The following is a 23,750-nucleotide window of genomic DNA, read 5'->3' as shown; positions in this document are numbered from 1 at the left end:
ACCACCAGCTCCCTCCCGATGTGAGGTGGGTTGACTGTTGTTTGGGTGTTCATCATCGTCCTCTTGGCTCAGGCAGCTTCTGCTTCTCCATTGGCCCAGGAATGTCTCCTGGTCTGCTCCTGGTCTTGTGAACCGTTAGAAGATGAGCAAATTGATTATGGCATGAATTTCTTGAGGACCACGAACTTTATGGACTGCAACTTACACCACAATCGGCACCCAGGTGCCCCAACAGTCTTTGTTGCCTTTTCTGCAACAGACTAAGGGGGCTGCTCTCTGGCCAAAGATGTATGGGAACCTCTATATAAACAGGAAGCAGACAGAAGCTGTGAAAACAGCAGTGCCTGTGGGTGACGAAGCGTCTTAGCAGGCAGGGTTTTTTTCAAATGCTGAGGGAGGAGGGCATCTATCCCTGCCCACCAGCTTGAAGGAGTTCTCTTCTGATTTAAACTACTGCAAAACAGTGGTTCTCCAAGGGTGTGGCAGGAGAGGATGGCAAGTGTGACGGGGAACATTCTAGAGAGATCAAAGAAACATTTAAACATTTCTGAGTAGTGTGGATGTACAACCAGAAACAGTATCCACTCATCTCTTCAAAAGAATTGGCTATTCTTCTACAGTTCTTAATGGCATATTGTGAACAGGGATTTTCAACTCTGATAAATATGAAAGATCAGAAAAGAGAAAGGCTTTTTTTGTGGTGATGAGGACATGAGGGTTTGTCTCAAATTGGACCTCATAGAAATGAGATTACCCGGCATAATAATAATAATAATAATAATAATAATAATAATAATAATAATAATAATAATAATTTATTATTTATACCCCTCCCATCTGGCTGGGTTTCCCCAGACACTCTGGGAGGCTTCCAACAGAATATTAAAATACAGTAGTCTAAAGCAAGCTCGCACCTCTCATTGAGTTTGTATACACAAGGTGCATATGTGAGAGGTTCATTTAATCATTACATTTTGGGAATGATTCATGTTATTATGTAGCTGCATTGCTTTATACTCCCCAGATGTCCCATGATCATATTAAAAATCAGTTGTGTTTGATGTTATAAATCAAGCACTGATAGTTGTTGTTTCTTTTTGTTGTGCAATGTATTTCTTGTCAAGAAAAAGTTCAGTGTGGCACGAGCAAATTTTTATTCTGAAAGTGTGGCCCAGGGAAAAAGGTTTGAGAACTTCTGAACTAGAGCAGCAGGCAGCTCTCTTTTATCTAGGCTCCATCAAAAGGCCTTTTCTAAACTCACCACCTGAAGCGGATTAAAGAAGTGATAGAGGAGAGTGAGGCTGAATTGGTTGATTGTAAGCTACTTACAGGGACGCAGGTTGCACTGTTCGAAAGCACACAGTGCAAGTAGATAAATAGGTACCGCTCTGGCGGGAAGGTAAACAGCATTTCTGTGCGCTGCTCTGGTTCACCAGAAGTGGCTTAGTCATGCTGACCACATGACCTGGAAGCTGTATGCCTGCTCCCTCAGCCAGTAAAATGAGATGAGCGCCGCAACCCCAGAGTCGTCTGCGACTGGACCTAACGGTCAGGGGACCCTTTGCCTTTAAGCTACTACATTAGGGAGTCCGTACCAGGAGGTCCTGTGCCCAAATATGGTGCACGAGGGGGCAGCCTGCCCCTTCCACCAGTGCCAACCAGAAAGGAAAGGGGTTTGTTGTGGCCACAGAATGGCACTTTGGAAAGCTGGCCCAATTCCCCTTGCTCAACTTTTCAAATTCTCCACTGAAGGCCCCCGGTATTGGCACTTGCTACCCTGACTCTAGTTGCTGCTCTCAGAGCAATGTGGGCAGTGGGAGTTCCCCTTTCCTTGAAGGAAGTGTTGTTGTGCTTACATCATGTGCTGAAGATGTAGACGTGACCAGTGGGGTGCCAGGCAGACTCCTTTAAGGCCTTCCGCCTCTGTTCTAGTGAGCTGCTTTCCCTCTGAATTGTTCTTCGCTCTGGGTCTCTCTCTCACTCTCACACACAAGGCTGTGCTGCCTTTCTTCCACCCACATCCGCCCTAAAACCATTCTTGCTTCTAATCACTCCGTCCTCATGCATGACTTCACTTTCTTTTTCTTAAGACAATAGCTTGGGCAGTGACTGGATCATGCCTCACCAGCTGAGAAGCACAAGCTGCGACAGCCATGCAGTGTTAGAAAACTCAGATATGTAAGCTAGGAACCAAATGGCTCCTTAAAACCAAGGTTACAGTCGCCAAAACAGAACGTTTAGGGAAGCTTTCAATATTTGATGAATTATTGTATTTTAATATTTTGTTGGAAGCCGCCCAGAGTGGCTGGGGAAACCCAGTCAGATGGGCAGGGTATGTATGTATATACAGTGGTACCTCAGGTTACATACGCTTCAGGTTACAGACTCCGCTAACCCAGAAATAGTACCTCAGGTTAAGAACTTTGCTTCAGGATGAGAACATAAATCGTGCTCCGGTGGTGCAGCAGCAGCAGGAGGCCCCATTAGCTAAAGTGGTGCTTCAGGTTAAGAACAGTTTCAGGTTAAGAACGGACCTCCAGAACAAATTAAGTACTTAACCCGAGGTACCACTGTATGTATGTATGTATGTATGTATGTATGTATGTATGTATAAATAAATAATATTATATAAAGTACTATTATAACATCTAGTTGCCATTTTGGGGTAAGACAGCTCTAAGGTCTTATTTTTCAAAGGATGGACTGACTATGATTGGTTCTCAGTCAAACATATGGCTAGTTTAGATGACAACCTGGAGCTAGGTTAAGAGCTTTGAGAACTTAATGAAGAATGTCACTTGATCCAGGGACAGTCCACATAGATTTTGGCCTATTCCTATCTCCCCCCCACCCTTAATGCTGACTGCTCCTGCTCAGGCTGCACAGAAAAAGCAAATTGGTTCCTGAAATTCAATCTGATCGTGCAGATAAAATTCTACAGGAGCTAGTATTAGTGTGTGAAAACAGCCCAGATCCAATGAACCACAGATGGTGGAGATGTCAGGCACCATTCTGGCACCAAGGCATATTCACTTGGTCACAGGTGATCATGGCTGAGTGGGGATTCGAAACCTAGTCTCCAGGGTTGTAGGCCAACATGCTAAGTACAGTGGTACCTTGGGTTACATATGCTTCAGGTTACAGACTCTGCTAACCCAGAAATAGTACCTCAGGTTAAGAACTTTGCTTCAGGATGAGAACAGAAATTGTGCTCTGGCGGCGCAGCGGCAGCAGGAGGCCCCATTAGCTAAAGTGATGCTTCAGGTTAAGAACAGTTTCAGGTTAAGAACAGACCTCCGGAACGAATTAAGTACTTAACCCGAGGCACCACTGTACTACACCACACTGACTCTCATTTAAAAGCATTTTAAAAAATAGAAAAGGAACATTGAGGCAGGGGAGGAGAGGAGAGGGAGGGAGAGAGGAAAAAGGAGAGAGAGAGAGAGAGAGAGAGAGAGAGAGAGAGACTGCCTTTAATCCTTTCACCACTGGCAGTTTTTAGCTGAAATCCAGCCTCAGCTGCTTCTCCCACAAGGGAGAAAAAGCAGCTTGGGGAGGTTAATTTTCAGCGGAGAAATTGCTGGAAGGGAAAGGATTGCAAAGCAGCCCTGGGGCATATCAATGGATGTGTCCATTCCAGATTGCAGCGTTAGAGGCTGCGTTTTGTACCCACAACCAAACACCTCAGGGAAAAACTGCTATACCTTGGCACCATGTGTAGCTTGCCCTATAGAGTGCCACCTAGAAGCAGTTTCTCAAGTGGAAACAGGACAAGAAAAGATAGGAAGGAGAGTTTCTTCAAAGAGCGAGGTGCCCCGCCTCAAGCCTGACTCAGGGAATAAGATGCTGGGCTTCCAGTTCTCGCATGCAAGGGAGCTGGTTGCCATTGCTCTCTGGCAGGGGGAGGTGCAGTGCTGAGAGGCACTCACTCATTGCTGAGTCCTGGCACTGAAGGAGAAACAAAAGTGCCCCCTGGTCAGGTCTGCCAGCTGGCTTGTGTACAGCGGGATGCTTAATGCCTCTCTTTGCCCATTGCACCTGTCCCCCAGTGGCCTCTTGACCTCAAGCAAACAAAGAAACAAGACTGGGACATCCATAAACTCTGGTGCTGTCTCTTCTGAGACTGAGACCCTAAACTGGGCCTTTATTCATTATCTCAAAACAGGGTGGATTTGATTGAAATCAAATTGATTTAAATCACAATTTAAAAGACTAGTCAGTGAGACTTGATTTAGTTTTTACAGTTATATCAAAAATTACTGATTTGGTTATACTATTGGAAATACACAGACAGATAATTATGAAATTATTGTGAGGTTAACTGTTTATATTTGGACAACTTTTCTGCTGTATTTCATTGGAAGGAAAAATAATCATTAGTAACAATTTAAACTATTTAACTGAAACAATAACATTATATGTATCCATGTTTGTTAACTGATGTGGTTCAACGGTTTGTTTTTTAAAAAAACACCACCACTTAAGACTGAGTTTTAGCACACATGAAAAACTTAAATCCTTATTTCCTGATGAATAGCCTTTGGACTATAATGTAACTTAAATAGAAAACTATCTTTAGAAAGGTTTTTCCTCCAAAAGCATTTTATTTTAAAAATCTGATTTAAATTTTAAAAATCCATTTTTAAAAAAATCATTTATTTTTAGCCACCCTGTCTCAAAAAGGAGACTTTCAGCAGCTGTTGCTTCTTAACATCACCAGTAGTATGGTGAAACAATGCTTCCTGAACCACCCTGGATTTATATAGGGTGGTATGTAAATTCAATAAATAATAATAAAAACAAAAACAGGGCTTGATGTGACAGCGGAATCCATCACTGGAATCCTTTTCAAATATTAAAGCAGCAAATGGAATAGGGATAGCAGAGAGGCATTTTAACTCCTCCCCTTGCTGTTTTCCCAATCAAAACCACCCTCCCAGAGTTATCTCTCAAGATAAGCTAACAGCAAGTTCTGAGTGGTTAGGAGGGGAGGATTTTGATGAGGGAAATGGATCCAATTTAGTCTGCTCCCTGCTCTGCACCCCATTGATTGCTTTTCAGCTTTGAAAAAGAATCTAGGTGGTCTAGTTGCAGGTCTCTGACATACAGCTGCAAGAATTGCACCCTCTGCTTCTCTTTCCTTACACCTTCAGTGAGACTACAGAGCTTTCTCCCCGTGATTTGGCACAAGGAGTGTGCCAAGAAGACCTGGAGTAGTTGTTAGAACCAGCAAAGGCCTCCATCAAGCAATTGGTGGGACTTTTGATCCTGGCTGAGCAGCCGATAAAAGATAAAAGCCTTAAAAGCTGTCTAGAAGCACATTTGCTCCTTTTAATTAGCTAAGCCATTTTCCATTTAGTTCCTCGTCTGTTTTGTCAGCCTCGTGACAAGTGTGTGGGACGGCGCTTCTCCTGCCCTCCCAGGAGGAGGAAGCTGCCGCCTCCAGATGGGTTGGAGAGTTTGGGAATGTTGAAAGCAGCTGAAACTTCGACATTTGCACATGTGAAATTTGCATTCTGTTTGCAAGCAGCAAAACAGAAATTTGCAGTGTGTTCGTGTGCACCTGATACCTACCGGGTTTTCCTGAAAGTGTTTAATTTTACACTTGTATCATTTGTGACTGGTTGAAGTTGCTCTCGTGGTGCATGCTTCTCCTAAGTACAAGGACTTTTAAAAAAGAGAGAGCTTTCATGTCACAGAGCAACACTCACTTGTGCCATCTAGACAACAAGCTGCATTGTCTGTAGCCGCAGAATCTGCATGCAGTTTGGGGCCAAAAGGACACCCTGTGTGTCAGTGTTGGGCTGCTGCTGATTCCCAACAAAGCAGGGCTGGAAAAGCGGGTAGAGCTTTGAGGCAGAGCATTGGCAAGCAAGAACGGAGGAGCTCAATATTTCCCCTGACTCATACTTTCCCCATGGAAACTGATACTCGCCCCCAAGCTGTGTTTCTTTGGTGAGACACCATTCCTGGATGTATCCCCTGCTAGGCTTAAAAGCATTTGTGGAGCAGAGGAGGGACATGGCTTCCCCAGCCATGGGCCTTCTTGTTTGTCCCTCTCTGCTTTGTAGGGATGCACCCTGGGTTCTGGGTTCTACCATCACATTTAGCTTTCCCCTCCATCCTTCCTTGCCTCCAGCTCCCATGGCTGCTAATGCCTCTTGGAGTGGTCCTTGATTTTCTCCTCTACTCACCTGTAGCCTTCTAATTCCCTTTGTTGGGCAACTTGACCCACATGGTGAGAACATGCAGTGCCAAGAGGGGTGGCAAGGCAGGATTCTGGGCCAAGTCTGGATGCCCATTTTGTGGATTTCCAGAAGGATTGTAACTCAGACAGATAAAATAATCTTGGCATACAAGACCCTAGAGTCAAACACTGGATTGTCTAGCCTTGTTGAAGTTCCCATTGGAGCAGGGTAGAGAGGACCAAGGGAGATGGAACTATCCAAGTGGACTCCGGTGGAAGGGCCTAAGCCAGGCTTCCTCAGCCTCGGCCCTCCAGATGTTTTGAGACTACAATTCCCATCATCCCTGACCACTGGTCCTGCTAGCTAGGGATCATGGGAGTTGTAGGCCAAAAACATCTGGAGGGCCAAGGTTGAGGAAGCCTGGCCTAAGCAGAGATTTGGGGGAACAGAGGCAGATTTAGGTGAGTGCAGCTGGTTCGCCCAGACTGGGCGCAAAGCCAAAGAGGGTGCTGCAGCGGGTGCTGCAGCAATGATGTAGAACAGAAGCTGAAAGGCAAGGTGTGTGTGTTGAATTTTGGTGAAGGACAGCTAGGGCTAACCTGGTGCAGCTGGTTTAAAAGGAGTTACCATGCAGCAGCAACAGGATGTCCAAACCCAGAGAGGCAGATGTGGGCCATCAGATATCCTGGCTCAGGGCAATGAGGACATGAGGCAGGAAGTAGCGCCTAGTCTTCCATGGTACCAACCTCTGGTTTCCTCTGATGGTCTCTTCATAGGTTCCTCCCCTGAGTTTGCTGATTCCTGGCATTGTTGCTTTACTTCCGGTATTTTTTTTATCACTAGTGGACACCAGTGGTGTGTGTGAGTCATGGGCTGGCTCATAGCTGCATGGTCAGATGCAGGGGGTTCTTCTGTGGCAGCTTTCTGTCTTTCCTCACACTATTCTACAGTTGATGGCTGTGGACACACTTGGTTTCCAGGAGCCATTGGCCATTCCGTGGGCTTGATGGGAGTTGGAGTCGAGTGACTTATGGAGGGCCACATCTGTGCCCTGGGCGCTTTCTGGCCTTGCTTATCCTATCTGCTGCCCAGTCCTGCAAATCGTGCCTTAAGACAAGAACATGATATGTCTCTGATAGTTTAAGACAGGGATTCCCAACCTTCTTTTTAAATAAATAAATAAATCTGGTGCTGCACGTAGAACTCTAATAAACTTGTGGGCATAAGAAATACCTATGTTGCAGAAGAAAAGCGGGCGATGCTCAGACAAAACAAATAAACACAGACTGAAAGAAGACTCCAACAGCCCCCAACTGAACAACAGGTTAAAAGGTAAAGGACCCCTGGATGGTTAAGTCCAGTCAAAGGTGACTAGGGGGTTGCGGTGCTCATCTCGCTTTCAGGCTGAGGGAGCCGGCGTTTGTCCACAGACAGCTTTCCAGGTCACGTGGCCAGCATGGCTAAACTTCTGGTGTGATGGGACAGCATGACGAGTGCCAGAGCACATGGAAACAGTGTTTACCTTCCTGCTGCAGCGGGACCTATTTATCTACTTGCACTGGCGTGCTTTTGAATTGCTAGGCTGGCAAGAGCTGGGACAGAGCAATGGGAGCTCACTCTGTTGCACGGATTTGAACCAGCAACCTTCCACTTAGCAAGCCTAAGAGGCTCAGTGGTTTAGACCACAGCGCCACCCACTCCCCCACAACAACAACCCCCACAAGTGCCAAAACCTCATTTTTAAAGAATAACAACATTGGGATGAGAGTGGATTATTGGGGGTTTCAGCGGGGGGGGGGGGGTTGAATTTCCAATGGTATCCATCACTATCTCAATGGGGACTCTTGTGCCAATATCTCAGAATGGTTTGATAAGGGTTTGTATCTTAAGTGTGTAAAGCCAGCAAGGAACAGCAGTTCTAAAAACAAATTATGCCCTGTAGGTAATTAAGTCAGGCCTCATCTAAGCACATAAAAAGATCCCTGTGGTATCAGGTCAAAGGCCTAAGACAAGTGCTGCAGCATCCTGCTCTTACAGAAATGAGAGCAAGACCTGAGCACACCCTCATCATTTCCAGAAACTGCTATTTAGGGATATACTGCCACCTTCTGCATGAGCTTAGTTAACAACAAATGATTGTGTTTGCTTGATGCTGTGCATGGAACTAAACAAAAGAGTTGGCCAGGAAGGAGAGCCGCTAGGAGCCAGTTTAGTCCTGCAGCTAGATCAGTTACAGATATGGCTTAACTGTAGGTGAGTGTCCCTGGGTAATCCACTGCCTCTTGGCCACAGTTCTCCAATTTGTACAGTGGGACTGATAGGTAAAGGTAAAATTATTATTATTATTATTATTATTATTATTATTATTATTATTATTATTAGTGGGACTGATAGTGACTTGCCTAACCGGGTAAATGAGAGAAGTCTGTGAAGCACTTTGTATGGCAAAAAGCCCTACAGAAATGACCAATAATAATTACAATTAAAGTTATTTGCTTTTATATACCTTGGGACTCTTGGGAAGACTTTTTCTCAGGCGGAGGGTGGGAAAAAGAGGGGGAAAGCATAGAACAAGATTTGTGAAGTCCCGATCAAGTAGTTTCACGATCTGATCCAGAGCTGCAGCTGGAGGAAGACCCCATCTTCTTTGTTGGGATAGTAGGTGCCATTGGCCATCTTGGGAGTTTCAGCGCATGTTCTGCATTGCTGATGTTCAAGCAATCTACACAAATGACACCTAACAAGTAGCGTTTTACAAACAATAAAAGATGCATGAATCTGTTGACTTCATGGATGTTGCTATCAGCCCCAACACAAGTCAGTTGACTTCCTGGGTAGTCTAGGGTGGGGGAGATGGGCAACCAACTGTCAGGGATAATGCTAAGGAAAAAAGGCAACAGATTAGGAACGGTCAGAAAAAAGACTGGGAAAATGTATCCAAAGGCTCATCTATAAGTGGCTATGAAACAAGATGAATGGAAACTGGGAGCAGTTCCCAGCAATGTTTACTTTGGGCTGATGGGTGCTTCCTATGAAGCTGAGCTCTCTGGGTCCTCTGACAATAGAACTTTTTCATAGCAGAATAACTTCCTTTTTCAGTGGCTGAAAATTGTGCTGCAGATTGACCTGTCCTGACTCTTCTTTCCTGCACTTGGTATTTGCATTAAGAAGAAGGAGGCACATTGCAGCTGCAGTTGGTTGTTCAAACTAAATGGGGAAACCCTTCTTTTTAAGGACTGGGGGAAGTTGCCTAGTTTTGGTGGGTACCGCAAGGTTCTACCTGGCTGTCCTCTCTTAAGATTCCTCCCTGCCCCCTTTGGTTAGAGAGCAGGGCTTTACTCGTCTTCTGGGCACAAAGTAGAAGCTCTTTCTGCAGTGAAATATTTTCTGTGCCTTAGAATCCTCTCCCCCAAGTGGATCTGCAAAGTCACTTCCTTGCTTGTGTTTAATGTCATGGGAAAGTCTTTGGTTTTCTATTTGTTGTTGTTGTTTAGTCGTTTAGTCGTGTCCGACTCTTCGTGACCCCATGGACCAGAGCACGCCAGGCACCTCTGTCCTCCACTACTTCCCGCAGTTTGGTCAAACTCATGCTGGTAACCTCGAAAACACTATCCAACCATCTCGTCCTCTGTCGCCCCGTTCTCCTTGTGCCCTCCATCTTTCCCAGCATCAGGGTCTTCTCTAGGGAGTCTTCTCTTCTCATGAGGTGGCCAAAGTACTGGAGCCTCAGCTTCACAATCTGTCCTTCCAGTGAGCATTCAGGGCTGATTTCCTTAAGAATGGATGTGTTTGATCTTCTTGCAGTCCATGGGACTCTCAAGAGTCTTTGGTTTACTATAGCTCTTCCTTTTTATTGGAAACTCAGAATCTTAGAAGTTCCGGCTGCTCTTTAGTATTAATAGAATCCTTCAACACTGGTAGTTTTAGCTGTTTTAATGGTGTTACTGTTCATGTTAGTCTCTTTCTGTGCTTCATTTTACATAAAAGTGACTTTTATTTATTTGTTTACTTACCTACTTGCGGCATTTATACCCTGCCCTTTAGCCAGAAAGGTGTGGATTAGGGGGAAAAACAGTCAAATAAGACAATACCTGCCCTCAGGCTCACAATCCAGAAAGACGTGACAGGTGAGGAGAAAGGAATAGGAAGGAGGAAGCAAACCCAAGCAGTTCTTAAAGTTACAGACAAGGTTCAGGTTGCCTAGCCCTTGATCAAGAGCAGCCCCTCCCCAAAGCACTCCCCCAGCCCCAAAATCAGCATCGGAAGCAGAGCTGGTGACAGCATTTGGGCCAGGAGGGGTGGGCATTTCCTGCCATACAGTTCTACCCCCGGAGAGATACATACGTTTCATAAATAAATGATCAGCTAACACATTCCCAGCATGGTAGCGTATGCCATCCCATCATTGCAGCCGACTGTGGGCTGCTTTGATTGCTGCCCCAGGAACCAAGGCCTCCTAAGATGGATGTTTCCTTGCTGTTTTCATACCTGAGACACAGGTTATCTAAAATTAGATAACACACTTCACCCTTGCCTTCAGAAATATGCAGATATACTTTCTCAGTCTGTTCCTAGAATAATGGGCCGGCAGTCTCCTTGCAACTATGAGACAGCCCAGGGCTGGCATCCCACCTCCCCTTTGCCCAGCCAAACAGGTTTCAGATATAAGACTGTGCTTTCTAAGCAGTGGTGATGCAAACTGTGATAAGTACTGTGGGAGGCAGTGGAAGACAGGAGTGCCTGGCATGCTCTGGTCCATGCGCCCCCCTGTGCCTGTCAGCTGGAGTGCAGGTTGCATCAGGAACTTCCAAGGCATTCTTAACACCCCCACCACCCTGCTGCTGCCATTGCCCATGCAATCAAAGAGAGGGGTGGGCTCAAACTATCCCAAGAGGCATGGGATGTGTGGCCACTTTGTTTTTATCCCCAAAGCCCACATCAACCTCTTGTGTAGTGCATGGCTGTTGCCTTGACATACAGTTTGAGGATAACACCTATTCACAGTGGTGTGGAGACCTGGAGACCTTATGGGACGTGGGTGGTGCTGTGGTCTAAACCACCGAGCCTCTTGGGCTTGTCAATGATTGGTGGTTTGCTCTATCCCAGCTCCTGCCAACAAACACTGGCTCCCTTGGCCTCAAAGTGAGATGAGCACCACACCCCATAGTCACCTTGGACTGAACTTAACCATCCAGGGGTCCTTTACCTTTACCTTTTTTTAGAGACCTTGAGTGTTACTGATCTGTACAACATGCAACCTGAAGAAAGAGACAATGATGTGCTTTAGTAAATGAGGAATACACACACACACACACACACACACACACCCGGCTACAGTTCTGGAAGTGCCTGGGGCAACTTTCACTTCTACCAGAAACTCAGTGGATGGCTTGAAGCAAGTTGTTATCTCCTAGCTGCCAGTCCCCCCTGTCTGCAAAACAAGGATAGCAATGCTGGCCTTGACACACAGTGTGGTTGTAAAGGTTACACAAGACGTGTGAGAAGCATTTACCATGCTCAGAAGTTGCATGCATAACAAATGTGGAAGAGCATTATTAGGTGCAGGGCTGGAAAGTGTTTCAGATTCCTGGGTGATGTTCTTAGGTGTCAGTGCAAATTTCTAAGTGACTGAGCATGCTGAGCCCATGGGATTTTCCCAGTCCTAATTGTTGGTTTTGGTTAATTTCATGAAAAGGCATCCTAGCACTGCTCATCTGGTCTGTTTATGCTAGTTTTACAACTTAAGCCAATGACATCTCCAACTCCAGTAAGATAAAGGTAAAGGGACCCCTGACCATTATGTCTAGTCATGAACAACTCTGGGGTTGCAGCGCTCATCTTGCTTTATTGGCTGAGGGAGCTGGCATACAGCTTCCGGGTCATGTGGCCAGCATGACTAAGCCGCTTCTGGCGAACCAGAGCGGCACATGGAAACGCCATTTACCTTCCTGCCGGAGTGGTACCTATTTATCTACTTGCACTTTGAAGTGCTTTCGAACTGCTAGGTTGGCAGGAGCTGGGATAGAGCAACGGGAGCTCACCCTGTAGTGCTTGACAATTTAAGGAGTAGCAAATCCTGGAAACTGCCCTAAGAACATAAGAAGAGCTTTGCTGGATCAAGCCAGTGGCCCATCTCCTCCAGCAATCACAGTGGCTAGCCAGATGCCTAGGAGAAGCCCACAAGCAGGATCCAAGTGCTACAGTGGTTTCTAGCAAGTGGTATACACAGTGTGGATGAAAGAGAGAGTGGCTGGAAGCACAGACCTGCCCATTGCTGGCAGCCCATGTTGGGCTTGTTCCTTCATCTTGCTGCATGTCTCCAACCCATGGGCTGCAGCCCACACAGGGATGTACAGCAGCGTTTCTCAAACTTGGTCCTCCAGCTGTTGTCGGACCACAACTCCCATCATCCCTGACTACTGGTTCTGCTTACTAGGGATTATGGGAGTTGTAGTCCGGCAACAGCTGGAGACACAAGTTTGAGAAATAATACACTGATGTACACACGCCCTTAGGGGACATGGGTGGCACTGAGGTCTAAACCACCGAGCCTCTTGGGCTTGCCGATCAGAAGGTCGGCGGTTCGAATCCCCGCAATGGGGTAAGCTCCCGTTGCTTGGTCCCAGCTCCTGCCAACGTAGGAGTTCGAAAGCACGCCAAACAGTGCAAGTAGATAAATAGGTACCACTGCGGCAGGAAGGTAAACGGCATTTCAGTGCGCTGCTCTGGTTTCCAGAAGCGACTTAGTCATGCTGGCCACAAGACCCGGAAAAACTGCCTGTGGACAAACGCCGCTCCCTCAGCCTGTAAAGCGAGATGAGCACCACAACCCCCAAGTTGTCTGCAACTTATCCTTTACCTTTATACACACACCCTTACACACATTGCAACTGTGATGAACTCAAGGCGCCTGCTCAGTGCCATACCAGTGCATCCTGGCTCCCTGGTTAGGTAGAAGCTGTAGGTGTGTGAGTGGTGGCTGTGGGAACCAGTCCTGGGGCAAAGTATGTGAGGGAGTGAGTGTAGCTTGGAAGTGGAAAGAGAAAGGCAGAAGGGAAGATCAGGTGCCCAACAGAGGGAGCTTTGCATTCTTTAGACTGCTAGCCTGACATAATTATTTGTTCCAGATTGCTCAAGGCAATTACTTGGTTGAGAAAGTTTACCTACTCGAAGGTCACACAGTGAGCTTGGTGGCTGGAAATATATTTAAGCCCAGTGCCGCAGCCCCCCAACCCACCTTGTCGGGAATGGCTTTCTTTTTCTTGTCTTGAACTTAAGGCGCGCGTTCTTTCTGAGCAGCTCAGTGAACAGGGAGCAACCCTGTTGGTTATGGAGAAGCGAGTCGCACGTGCAACGCCTCCGTTGTGCAAAAAGGCTTGGGGCGGGGCGTCTTTGATCCGGAGAGGGTCTCCCGGAGGCAGCTTCCCTCCGGCCCGCTGCTTCTGCTGCTTTTCTGTAACAGTTCCTGGATTGGGGTGGGTGGAAAGGCGCCTCCGAATACTGTACTTTATTTGCAAATACAGTAAAGAAGCCTCGGTCGAGCCGGCTCTTTGCAAGGCAAGGGCGTGCCGCCTCTCTTTTTTTTCTTTTTTGCTTTCCTCCAAATGTATTTTACAGGTTTGGCCAGTTCGGCCCCCGAGGCGCCTCATTGGGCGGTTGATCGGCAGCTGACTGGGGAAGGAGGGAGGGGAGAGAGAGAGAGAGAGAGAGAGAGAGTGAGAAGGAGAGAAAGAAGGAAAGCAAGCCAGCGAGCAGGAGGGGAACTCGGCTGGGATGGCGAGGGAAGAGGAGAGTTACTATGGCAAGCATGGTAAGGCCGCCAGGCTGCCACTCTGAGCCCTGCGAGGAGGGAGGGAGTGGGGGCAGCAGGTGGCCACGCGCAGCCCCGCTATGGGGGCTTCGGCGTCCACCATCGGGAAGCTGCAAACCCTCGAGGCGGGGCTGGGCCTTGGGGCGCAAGGCAGCTCGGCCTTGGCGGCGTCTCCCCGAGGTGCCCCAATGCTGTTTGTGCAAGCCGGGTTGTAGCGCGCACCGCCGTCCCCCCCGTCTAAGGCCGGCCACCGAGCAAGTCCAAGTTCTGGGCAGAAAGAAGCAGCTGGCGCCAAACGCGTCGCTTCAATCAATGGGGCAGGGGGGAGGGGGAACTAGTTCAGCTGCCGAATAAATAATAATAATAATTCCAGTGGGTGTGGGGAGGGCGCGAAGAAGGGAAGAGCCCCTTCCTCTGCCCCCGGGCTAGGGACGCCCCCAATGCGCCTCCGGGCAATTTTAAGTCCTCGCTGGTGCAGTTTCTTTCTGCGCCTCTGGAGTGGAGGTTAGGAAACGGGCTTACTAAAAATACTACTCCCGCTGATCCACGGGTTCTCCCGGGCGTGGGTGCGCGCCTCTTACGGCGGGGCGCACCACCGGGCGCTCAGTTCCGCGTAACCTTAAACCGGATTGCTGTCCCCAGCGGAGCTGCGGAGCTGCTCTGGAACGCAGGCGCCTTCTGGGAGTCCGGGGGGGGGGCGCAGTAGCCGGGGAGGAATGTCGGCGAGCCGCCGCCTCCCCTGCCCAAAACGCGCGCCCGGTCTAAGCAGAGAAACTTGCGAGTTCCGGAAAGAATGTTTCCAAAACTACTCGCCGCTGTGCTCTCTCTGCGCGCACCCCCAGCAGAAGGGATGTGTAGGGGGCAGCCAGAGGTTAGCTATGGGGAAGGGAACCGGGATGTCCCTGCAAGGCTAAGGAACTACAAACCGTAGGCTATGTACTGTATGTATACGTGTGTGTGTGTGTGTGTGTGTGTGTGTGTATATACACACACACACACACACGCACACACGTAGGTAGCCGTTTTGGTCTGCCTTAGTCGAAACAAAATAAAAAAAATTCCTTCCAGTAGCATCTTAGAGACCAACTAAGTTTGTTACTGGTATGAGCTTTCCTATCTTAAGAAGTGTGCATGCACACGAAAGCTCATACCAATAACAAACTTAGTTGGTCTCTAAGGTGCTACTGGAAGGAATTTTTTTATTTTATATATACACAAACACACACAGTCACCAGGCCCCTTTGCTTATCCCAACTCCCTCCTCTGGCTGTCGGCTGGTGTACTCCTGGCTAATAATAATACTGTAATAATAATACTGGAGTGGGGAGGCAATTCAGCACTTAAATGGCAACCATTTTCCCGATAGGCCCCTGGAACAAAGTATCCTGATAGTAGCAATAAAGTCTCCCCCTTCACATGTTCTCTGGGAATTGCCCATGGAGAAACTTGGAGAAACAGTGACAGTGGTGTTGGTTGTTTACTTTTATATATAACACCTTTTCTCCCAAGGAGGTAATTGGGACTGCAGCAATCAATTCATTGGCTGGATTAATTAATTGGAAAATTTAAAACAACTTTAAAAAGTGCCCCAGATGAACTGAGCAGCAGGTTTAAATATATGTCTATGCTTATAAAATTGGCAGGTGACTTATGCGTATCTTGAAAGAGGCAGATTCTGCCTTTTCTCACACACAGGAGAAATCCCTCTTCTGATACCTCTGTGGCAAATGCATGCCTCATCTGAAAACAAAGTTCTGCTTCAGAAATATTGAAGGGTGTTTCTTCCCCAACACTGAACCATTTTCTTGAGCATTTGTCCCCCAGGATAAAGCACAGTCTTTAAACCTGGCTGATGGTGTTAGATGTCCATCAGAATCACCTCCTGCCCAGCCCAAATGTCTAATATAATATTTTGGACTCTTCTCCACAACATAGACGAGGATGTTGTGCTTTATCTTAGCCTTATCTTACCACCTTAGTACTGTATAAAGTTATTTTCCGCGGGATTACTTCCATACTAGCCCTTGTGCTGAATTGACACAATTCATTTGCTCATCCAGATTACATTGTTGCAAGTGAATATAATTCATTTTAGCTGTTGATTTTAATTATATTTTGATTTCTTTCTTTTTTTTAAAAAAAACCATTTTTAACTTTGCCTTAATTTTTGTCAACCGTTTTTCTCCTTGTGAGTAGGCGGTAAATAATTTTTTTAAATAAAATAAAAATAAATATTGGCTACCTGGGGAGACTTCAAGCAAGTCTTCCAGGACTTCTTTTACCACATTATGGCTACTATGTGGGGGCAAAGATGCTGAAGTGGAAGTGGCTTTTTCTTCTGGACATACTTCGGAACTCAAGTCTATTTGATTACCCTTGGCAATTATCCCACCAGAAGTTAAATGAGTGGATCGCTCATCAGTCTCCAACCCGCCTTTCCTAACAGGGAGAATTGGATATCTTCCAGTCTTCCCTTCACTGGCTGAGAGTACTGCCAGTCCATAATTTCTTTGTGGCTCATGCTAAGATCAGCCACATGCTAATTTTGTGCCATACTTGTATTCTGTATGAAACCTTGAATCGGGGTGGGATGTGCCCAACTTCCTTTCTGCAAAGTCCCCAAAACTCCCCTGAAATAGAATGGCCGTTTTGGAATGCAAAGCTGAAGTGGAAAACTGTGTGTCCCTTTCTGCCTCTCCCTGAAACCTGTGTTTTCTTGGAGACCTCTGGAAATGGAGTTTTCCACCCAGGACTGGAGGAGGTGTATATGCAAAGCCACATATAATGGGAACCGAACCAAGAATTTCCTCCAGCATGGAGAGGACGCATTTGCTGGAACTGCATTGACAGTGAATACTCTGGCAGAGTGAAACAAGAGAGTTGTTGAAAGAAATCAATAGAACAGTTGAATATCTGACCTTATCTCTAGCCCTGGAGTCCCCAGTCATTTTCCTGGGGTGCTAGTACAGTGGTACCTCGGGTTACATACGCTTCAGGTTACATACGCTTCAGGTTACAGACTCCACTAACCCAGAAATAGTGCTTCAGGTTAAGAACTTTGCTTCAGGATGAGAACAGAAATTGTGCTCTGGCAACGCAGCAGCAGGCCCCGTTAGCTAAAGCGGTGCTTCAGGTTAAGAACAGTTTCAGGTTAAGTACGGATCTCCGGAACGAATTAAGTACTTAACCCGAGGTACCACTGTATTGTATTTTGCCCAATATTACATATAAGGAACCCATTCTAAGCAAAGGGCAGCGTTCACAGTTGCCCAGCTAAAGTGGCGAGTTAAGGCTGCTTCAGGAAATGATATCAGTTGTCTATAGTGGTTGCTTTTAATTGAAATCTGAGGAATATATATAAAAAACCCCAACCCCACACACTTGAAAAGAATTGTAAGGATGTGTGTTGTGAAAAACCACACTGCATTTTATTTGCATTCTAAAGTAATACCTGATTTAAGAGTCTTGAACAATGAACTTCAGCTTACTCAGAATTTCCCCCTTTTGAGTCAGGGTGGATAGGGGACATGATGCCATTTTAGAGGGTGTAAAATTAGGCTGGCAAGACTCCCATCTCTATTTGCAGCAGGGCCTTTGCAAAGGGGAGGCAGTAGTAGTGATGACAGAGAAGGCCTGTACCTACTGAAAGTGCAACTGGGAGGTGGGGCAAAGTAAAAAAAGATGTTGCTTTTACCACCGGCCTGTCTGTTTCTCCTGGAACCTCAGGGCTGTCGTGCAGATGCACTTTATAGCAGATAATATTATCTGAGTTTTGCAACGATTCCAGGGCTTTTCTGCCGGAGAGTCTATGCTGGTATAGAGAAAAGTATTTTGCTTCATTGGCTGGTGTCTAACCAGAGAAATCTTATTTGGTGAATGAAAGGCATTGCAGCCTGCGGATGAAAGGAGTGACTGTTTGCTGGGCTGGGAAAGTTCAGTTGGGGTGAAGGAGGTGGGGATCACTCCAGTTTCTAAATTGAGAGGTTCTCCAGTCTGCACCAGAAGGCATGCCTAGAAGATGGGCTTGCCATTAACCCATGATGTGTGAAGGCTTGTGGTTTTGGCTTTCCAGTGTGGAAGAGGAACTCTGCAGATGAGGAGAGGCCTTCTCTTCCTTACCAATACTTCATTTATCACTTGCCCCCAAACCCATACGATAGGGCAGGTTATACATTTAAATAAATGAATAAAAATGTGTTCTGGGGGATAGCTATTGAAGACCAATTCCTGGGTAAACACAGATTAAGGTGTAGTTCTGATGAGAATCCCTCGTTGAGAGATATTTGTGTGTGTTTCTCTCTCTGAAAATTTCCAGTAACAGCTTGGAAGCACCAGCAGAGAACCTGTTCTGCAGCTATTCCTGGGATTATTCACTTGCTTAGGTTAGAAACACAGACTCCCTGCTTCACCTACTCCTTTGTCTATCCGTGTAGGAGTGTATCCTGAGTGGCTTACTCCTCGCCATTCAAATTTGCAAAGAATTTTGCTCCTTCTGTGTAGAAGGAGGTTCCTCCATTTCCCTTCCTGCTTCTTGTGCGCAGTGACAGGGCATCCCCATAGCTACTGCTTTGCTTTTGGGTGGGATGATTCCTCTCCCTCTTTTTACCCTCCCTGTTGGTTAACCAAGAGGGAGGGAGAGGAGCTTATAGGGTGACTCAGTGCAATAGACTAGCTGGACACAGGGTGCAGGGTGTGTTCTTTAGACTTTCAGGCTGCTTGGGACTGGACTATAACAACTGCTGAAGGTCCCGAGGCAACGGAGGGGAGAGAAATGAGAGAGCTCAGACCAGGGGTCAGCAAACTTTTTCAGCAGGGGGCCAGTCCACTCTCCCTCAGACCTTTTGGGGGGCCAGACTGTATGGGGTGTGTGAACAAATTCTCATGCCCCACAAATAACCTAGAGATGCATTTTAAATAAAAGGACACATTCTACTCATGTAAAAACATGCTGATTCCCGGACCGTCCGCGGGCCGGATTTAGAAGGCAATTGGGCCGGATCTGGCCCCCGGGCCTTGGTTTGCCTACCCATGGCTTAGACTGACAAATCTAATTGCATGGACATGGGCTGGGGTTTGTATGGAAAGGCTCTTATTTGTTTATTATTGATTTATTTCATAAAATGTATTACGCCACCTGATTGTGAAAAACCTCAAAGCGGTTTACAAAAAGATAAAACAATGAAATCAAGGGGAGAAATATACAACGGTGTTTTTGGACAAAGTGTGAGCTCTGAAGGTGGTGGATGAGCAAACTTCACAGATGAGAGACTGGGGCTAAGTTGTTCCTGGAGGCAAGGGACAGTAGATGGGAGAAGTTTAGCCCATCAGTGAGTCTGTGGAAATTAGTGGTTGGTAGACTGTGTACAAATGTTTATTCTGCAGAAGGAGGAATGTTGGCAGCAGCTTTTTTCACCTCTGATGTACTAAGATACTATGATCTCCACCTGCCACAATTTCCATGTCTTATTACAGAAATATTCCAGGTTCAGAAGCCCTGCCTTCCTTACTGTCTGGTATCTGTCCTAGAATAATGCAGAAGACTTGACTTCTCTTATCCAGGTCTTTGGTTCCTTTAAATTTGCACAGCTGTTAAAAGGCTGAGGTGCCAGGAGAGGAAGTGGTGGTCCAGCTCACCGAAAAGATGGTTATCACATTTGCAAAACCTCAGTGCTGTCCAGGTTCCTGAAACAATGATGTAATACCCCTCTCCCTCTCACACACTGCTTAGAAGACAGGGTCTTTTAGTGGAGATTCCACCTCAAAACGTCCCAAAAGATGGATGTAATTAATATATTTCCCAATTATCCTGTTCCTGCCTTCTGTAACTACTTAACTTAGTACATATATTCTTTCTCTTTCCCCCCCCAGGGACACCCCAGAAATATGATCCAACTTTCAAAGGCCCCATATATGACAGGTAAGAGCAACCTGTTGGTGAAGGTGTGTGATGGTGTTTTGCAAAGTGTGTGTGGAAGGGAACACTGCCAGGGGATGCTGTCTCTTGTTCTGAATTGCCGCCACCCCCACCCGCATTTTGGAAAGTAAGAGGGGCATGCTGCTGTATATGCAATTCCTGCAACCCTAAGACTCAAAATACCAAAATGAAATGATTCTGTGCATAGCTGCTGCATGGGATCTGGCAAGCTTTTGTGTCTTGGTGTGTGAAGGTGGCAAAGGGAGGCCATTCTACCTGTGTACTTTCTTGGACCTTGCTTCATGGGAGTCAGGATGTTCGCAATGGGATTGGGTTGTTTTCTTGCCTGGACCACTCAGTTTCCATGGAGTCTCTAAGCTGGGACTCTTCTTCTCTACGCTCCTCTGCCTTCTGTCAAAGCTTATTCTTCATTGTTGCACAGGGGACGCGGATGGCACTGTGGGTTAAACCACAGAGCCTAGGACTTGCCGATCAGAAGGTCGGCGGTTCAAATCCCCGCGACGGGGTGAGCTCCCGTTGCTCGGTCCCTGCTCCTGCCAACCTAGCAGTTCGAAAGCACTTCAAAGTGCAAGTAGATAAATAGGTACCACTCCGGTGGGAAGGCAAACGGTGTTTCCGTGCACTGCTCTGGTTCGCCAGAAGCGGCTTAGTAATGCTGGCCACATGACCTGGAAGCTGTACGCTGGCTCCCTCAGCCAATAAAGCGAGATGAGTGCCACAACCCCAGAGTCAGCCACGACTGGACCTAATGGTCAGGGGTCCCTTTACCTTTACATTGTTGCACAGATATATTTTTTTTATTGTCTGATCTAAAATACAATATTTATAGCACATATAATTGCCGTGTTGACATAGGCTGCCACATGGCACATACTGTAAGAGATTCAAACATTTTGGGGTAGTATTGAACTAAGTTTTACTCAGAGTAGATCCACTGAAATTAAGGAAAGTGACTAAGTTAGGACCATTAATTTCAATAGGTCTATCTTGAGTAAAACACCCATCGAATTAATGTTTTGCCGAAATGTCAAATGGTGTTTATAAATCAATCAAATATTTCCCTTTTAACTTTACTTTCATGGACTTACATGTGATACGCCCCTTAAGTTGCTCAGCTTACACTCACTATTCAGCTTTATTGCCTCATGATGATGGTTGTTGTTGTTTTAAAAATGAGAGATTTCTGTTCTGCCTGGGAATATGATGGAGGAGCCTTTCATCAGTTATGGAATCGAAGTGCTAGAATGATCAAAGGTCAAGAGGTCCAGTCCCTTTGCCCAAGAGGCAGGACCACCTGCCCTCCGACCTTCTCCCTCAGATCAAGCCACACAAGCACAATTCAGGCCCCAGCAGCCTTGTCAGGAGAGAGTCACAGGTGACCTGAGCAAAGGCTTCAAACACACATTTTCATCCAGAGGCAAAGAAATGCCCAAGTGGTGGAATGGAAACACAGCTTTCTGTCATAATATAGTAGCCCTTCTCTCTTGTGGCAGAACTGCCCTGATGGAAACTAAGGGATTGCAAGATATCCTTCAAAAATAGACCCTGACTTAAACCCAGTGAAGCTGTTTGTTCTCCTATCTAGATTTACTTTGTTTGCTTTTTCTGTGTTGGTTTCTTTTGACTTAAAGGACTAGGAGGACTGAGTTTTTACACACACACACACACACACACACACACACACACACACACACACCTTGTTTTAAGAACCCATAGCAGAAAGTAGCAGCAAAAAGTGTATACAGATATCGCTAAAAACAGGAGCATGCACCTTTCTCTCCCCCACAAGGTGAGCTTGTCTTCCTGCCTTTGTACTGCAGTTGAAAGGCACTGCTTGTTTCCACTTCAGATATGGAGTTTCTTCATTTTGCCCATCCCCCATGCTTCAGGTGTGCTTTCTAAAACTATTTAAATACTGCTTGTGTCTTTTTACGATTTAAAAGTATATACCAGGGCTAGCATTGAGGATCAGTATCGCTGGGTACTTGCTCATGCCCCAAATCTTATAGTACAGAAATACATTTTTCACTTCCAGTAACCTCCTCCTCGTTGCCATCCCAGTCAAGGAGGAGTCGGTATACTTTATAATGTGTTTTAATTCTGAAATTCACCAAATCCGATTCAAATCTGGAAATCTCAGTGGAAAAACCCTTTTGTTTACCAATTTTGAATGTCTCAAATAATTGGTGATATTGAAACCAATCAACAATACACTCTCTTATTTCCCCGAAGCTTTTTAATTTCAATTGGTTATTATCCTCCTTTAGGAGTACTTTATACGTTGGCCAGGGTCCCTGAGTATTTTTTCTCTTAACCGCCTTTGCCTCTATTGGTGAGATTGGTTCGATTCAGGGCTTATAAAAATAGAAATAAAATACTGAAGTTGCAAATCTGCTGTGGGGAGAGAGGATCAAGGCATCAAAGCCCCCAGACTGTGGGGTACAGAACAGAAGCAGAGCATGACGGTTGTATTCCTCTCAATCCTTTTGCTTTCTCCTTCAGGGGCTGCACCGATATCATCTGCTGCATCTTGCTTCTGGTTGCCATTGTGGGCTACATCGCTGTGGGAGTCGTGGGTATGTGTTGTAGAACTCTCCATCTCCCTTTCTCTGGCTCTAGGCAACAGCTGAGTGTTGCTGGTGACTGGGCAAGTACAGTGGTGCCTCGCAAGACGAAATTAACTCATTCCGCGAGTTTTGTCGTCTTGCGATTTTTTTCGTCTTGCGAAGCACGGTGTCGGGAAAGTTTTGGAAAAGCTTCAAAAATCACCAAAGTCTTTAAAAACCTCAAAAAAGGCCACCACACCGCGTTCTATGAGTTGCTCCTCGAAGTCAATTCGCAACTGTATTAACGGTGTTAAGAAAAAGGAAACAAACTTTCAAGACGTTTCCGTCTTGCGAAGCAAGCCCATAGGGAAAATCGTCTTGCGAAGCAGCTCAAAAAACAAAAAACCCTTTCGTCTAGCAAGTTTTTTGTCTTGCGAGGCATTCGTCTTGCGAGGTACCACTGTAGATGTTGGGTTGCCATATTTTGAAGAGCAAAAAAGGAGGACACATTTTCCAACTTCTTCATTTAACTACGGATTACTATGATGACTCTCATTTTACATACCCATGAAAAAGTAAAAGTGTCCTGGAAAAAGAAGACATATGGCAAGAAGGTGCACCATTATGAAAACAAGGGGGTTAAGCAAACTCTTTTTTAAGTGTGTGGAATGCACATCTTCATGGCCATGAATCATAGAATTGTAGAGCTGGAGGGAACATGAGGATCATCTAGTCCAGCGGTTCTCAACCTGTGGGTCCCCATATGTTGTTGGATTACAACTACCATCATCCCTAGCTAGCAAGGCCAGAGCTCAGGGATGATGGGAGTTGTAGTCCAACAACATCTGGGGACCCACAAGTTGAGAACCACTGATCTAGTCCAACCTCCTTTAATGCAGGAATATTTTGCCCCGTGTGGGGCTCGAACCCACGTCCCTGAGATTAAGAGTCTCGTGCTCTGTCAGCTGAACTGTTGGTGAAACATTCTCTTTTTTTAAACAAAGAAAATGACAACAGTAAACCATGGTTCTTAGGAATCCACATGACCTGTAGGACTGAATTCACGGTAGACCATGAAATTGCCCGATAATATCTTATTGCCTCCTCCCTCTGTCTCTTTTTGGAGGGGTTGCTCATGTAGAACAATGTGGTGATGGTGCCTGTGCTGAGTGGTGTCTTAGTTGGCCATATGTTGCCATTTCTCACCCAGTGCAGAGTCGCATGGGGTGATATGTGGAACCCCTTTAATATTGTGAGTGGCTGCATGCAGA

The 23,750-nt window shown here is 46.2% G+C and overlaps 1 protein-coding gene across 5 annotated transcripts in view; it reads left to right on the top strand.

Annotated features, from left to right (window-relative positions):
* SLC44A2 (solute carrier family 44 member 2 (CTL2 blood group)) overlaps nucleotides 1-23,750 on the top strand; it is a 57,363-nt gene that overhangs the window by 1,262 nt on the left and 32,351 nt on the right. For 3 of the 5 annotated variants that reach the window (XM_028711554.2, XM_028711552.2, XM_028711550.2), the window contains exons 2-3: nucleotides 19,867-19,915; nucleotides 22,436-22,509. In XM_028711554.2, coding sequence (XP_028567387.2) covers nucleotides 19,867-19,915; nucleotides 22,436-22,509 — 123 coding nt within the window. Of the gene's footprint in view, nucleotides 1-13,865; nucleotides 13,999-19,866; nucleotides 19,916-22,435; nucleotides 22,510-23,750 lie in introns of those variants that run through there. The other 2 variants (XM_028711551.2, XM_028711553.2) reach the window with 2 other exon arrangements.

This window comes from Podarcis muralis, chromosome 17 (genome assembly GCF_964188315.1).
Source record: "Podarcis muralis chromosome 17, rPodMur119.hap1.1, whole genome shotgun sequence".
Lineage (NCBI taxonomy): Eukaryota > Metazoa > Chordata > Lepidosauria > Squamata > Lacertidae > Podarcis > Podarcis muralis.
Note: the sequence above shows the minus strand (reverse complement) of the source record. Positions and strands in the feature narration are given on the sequence as shown.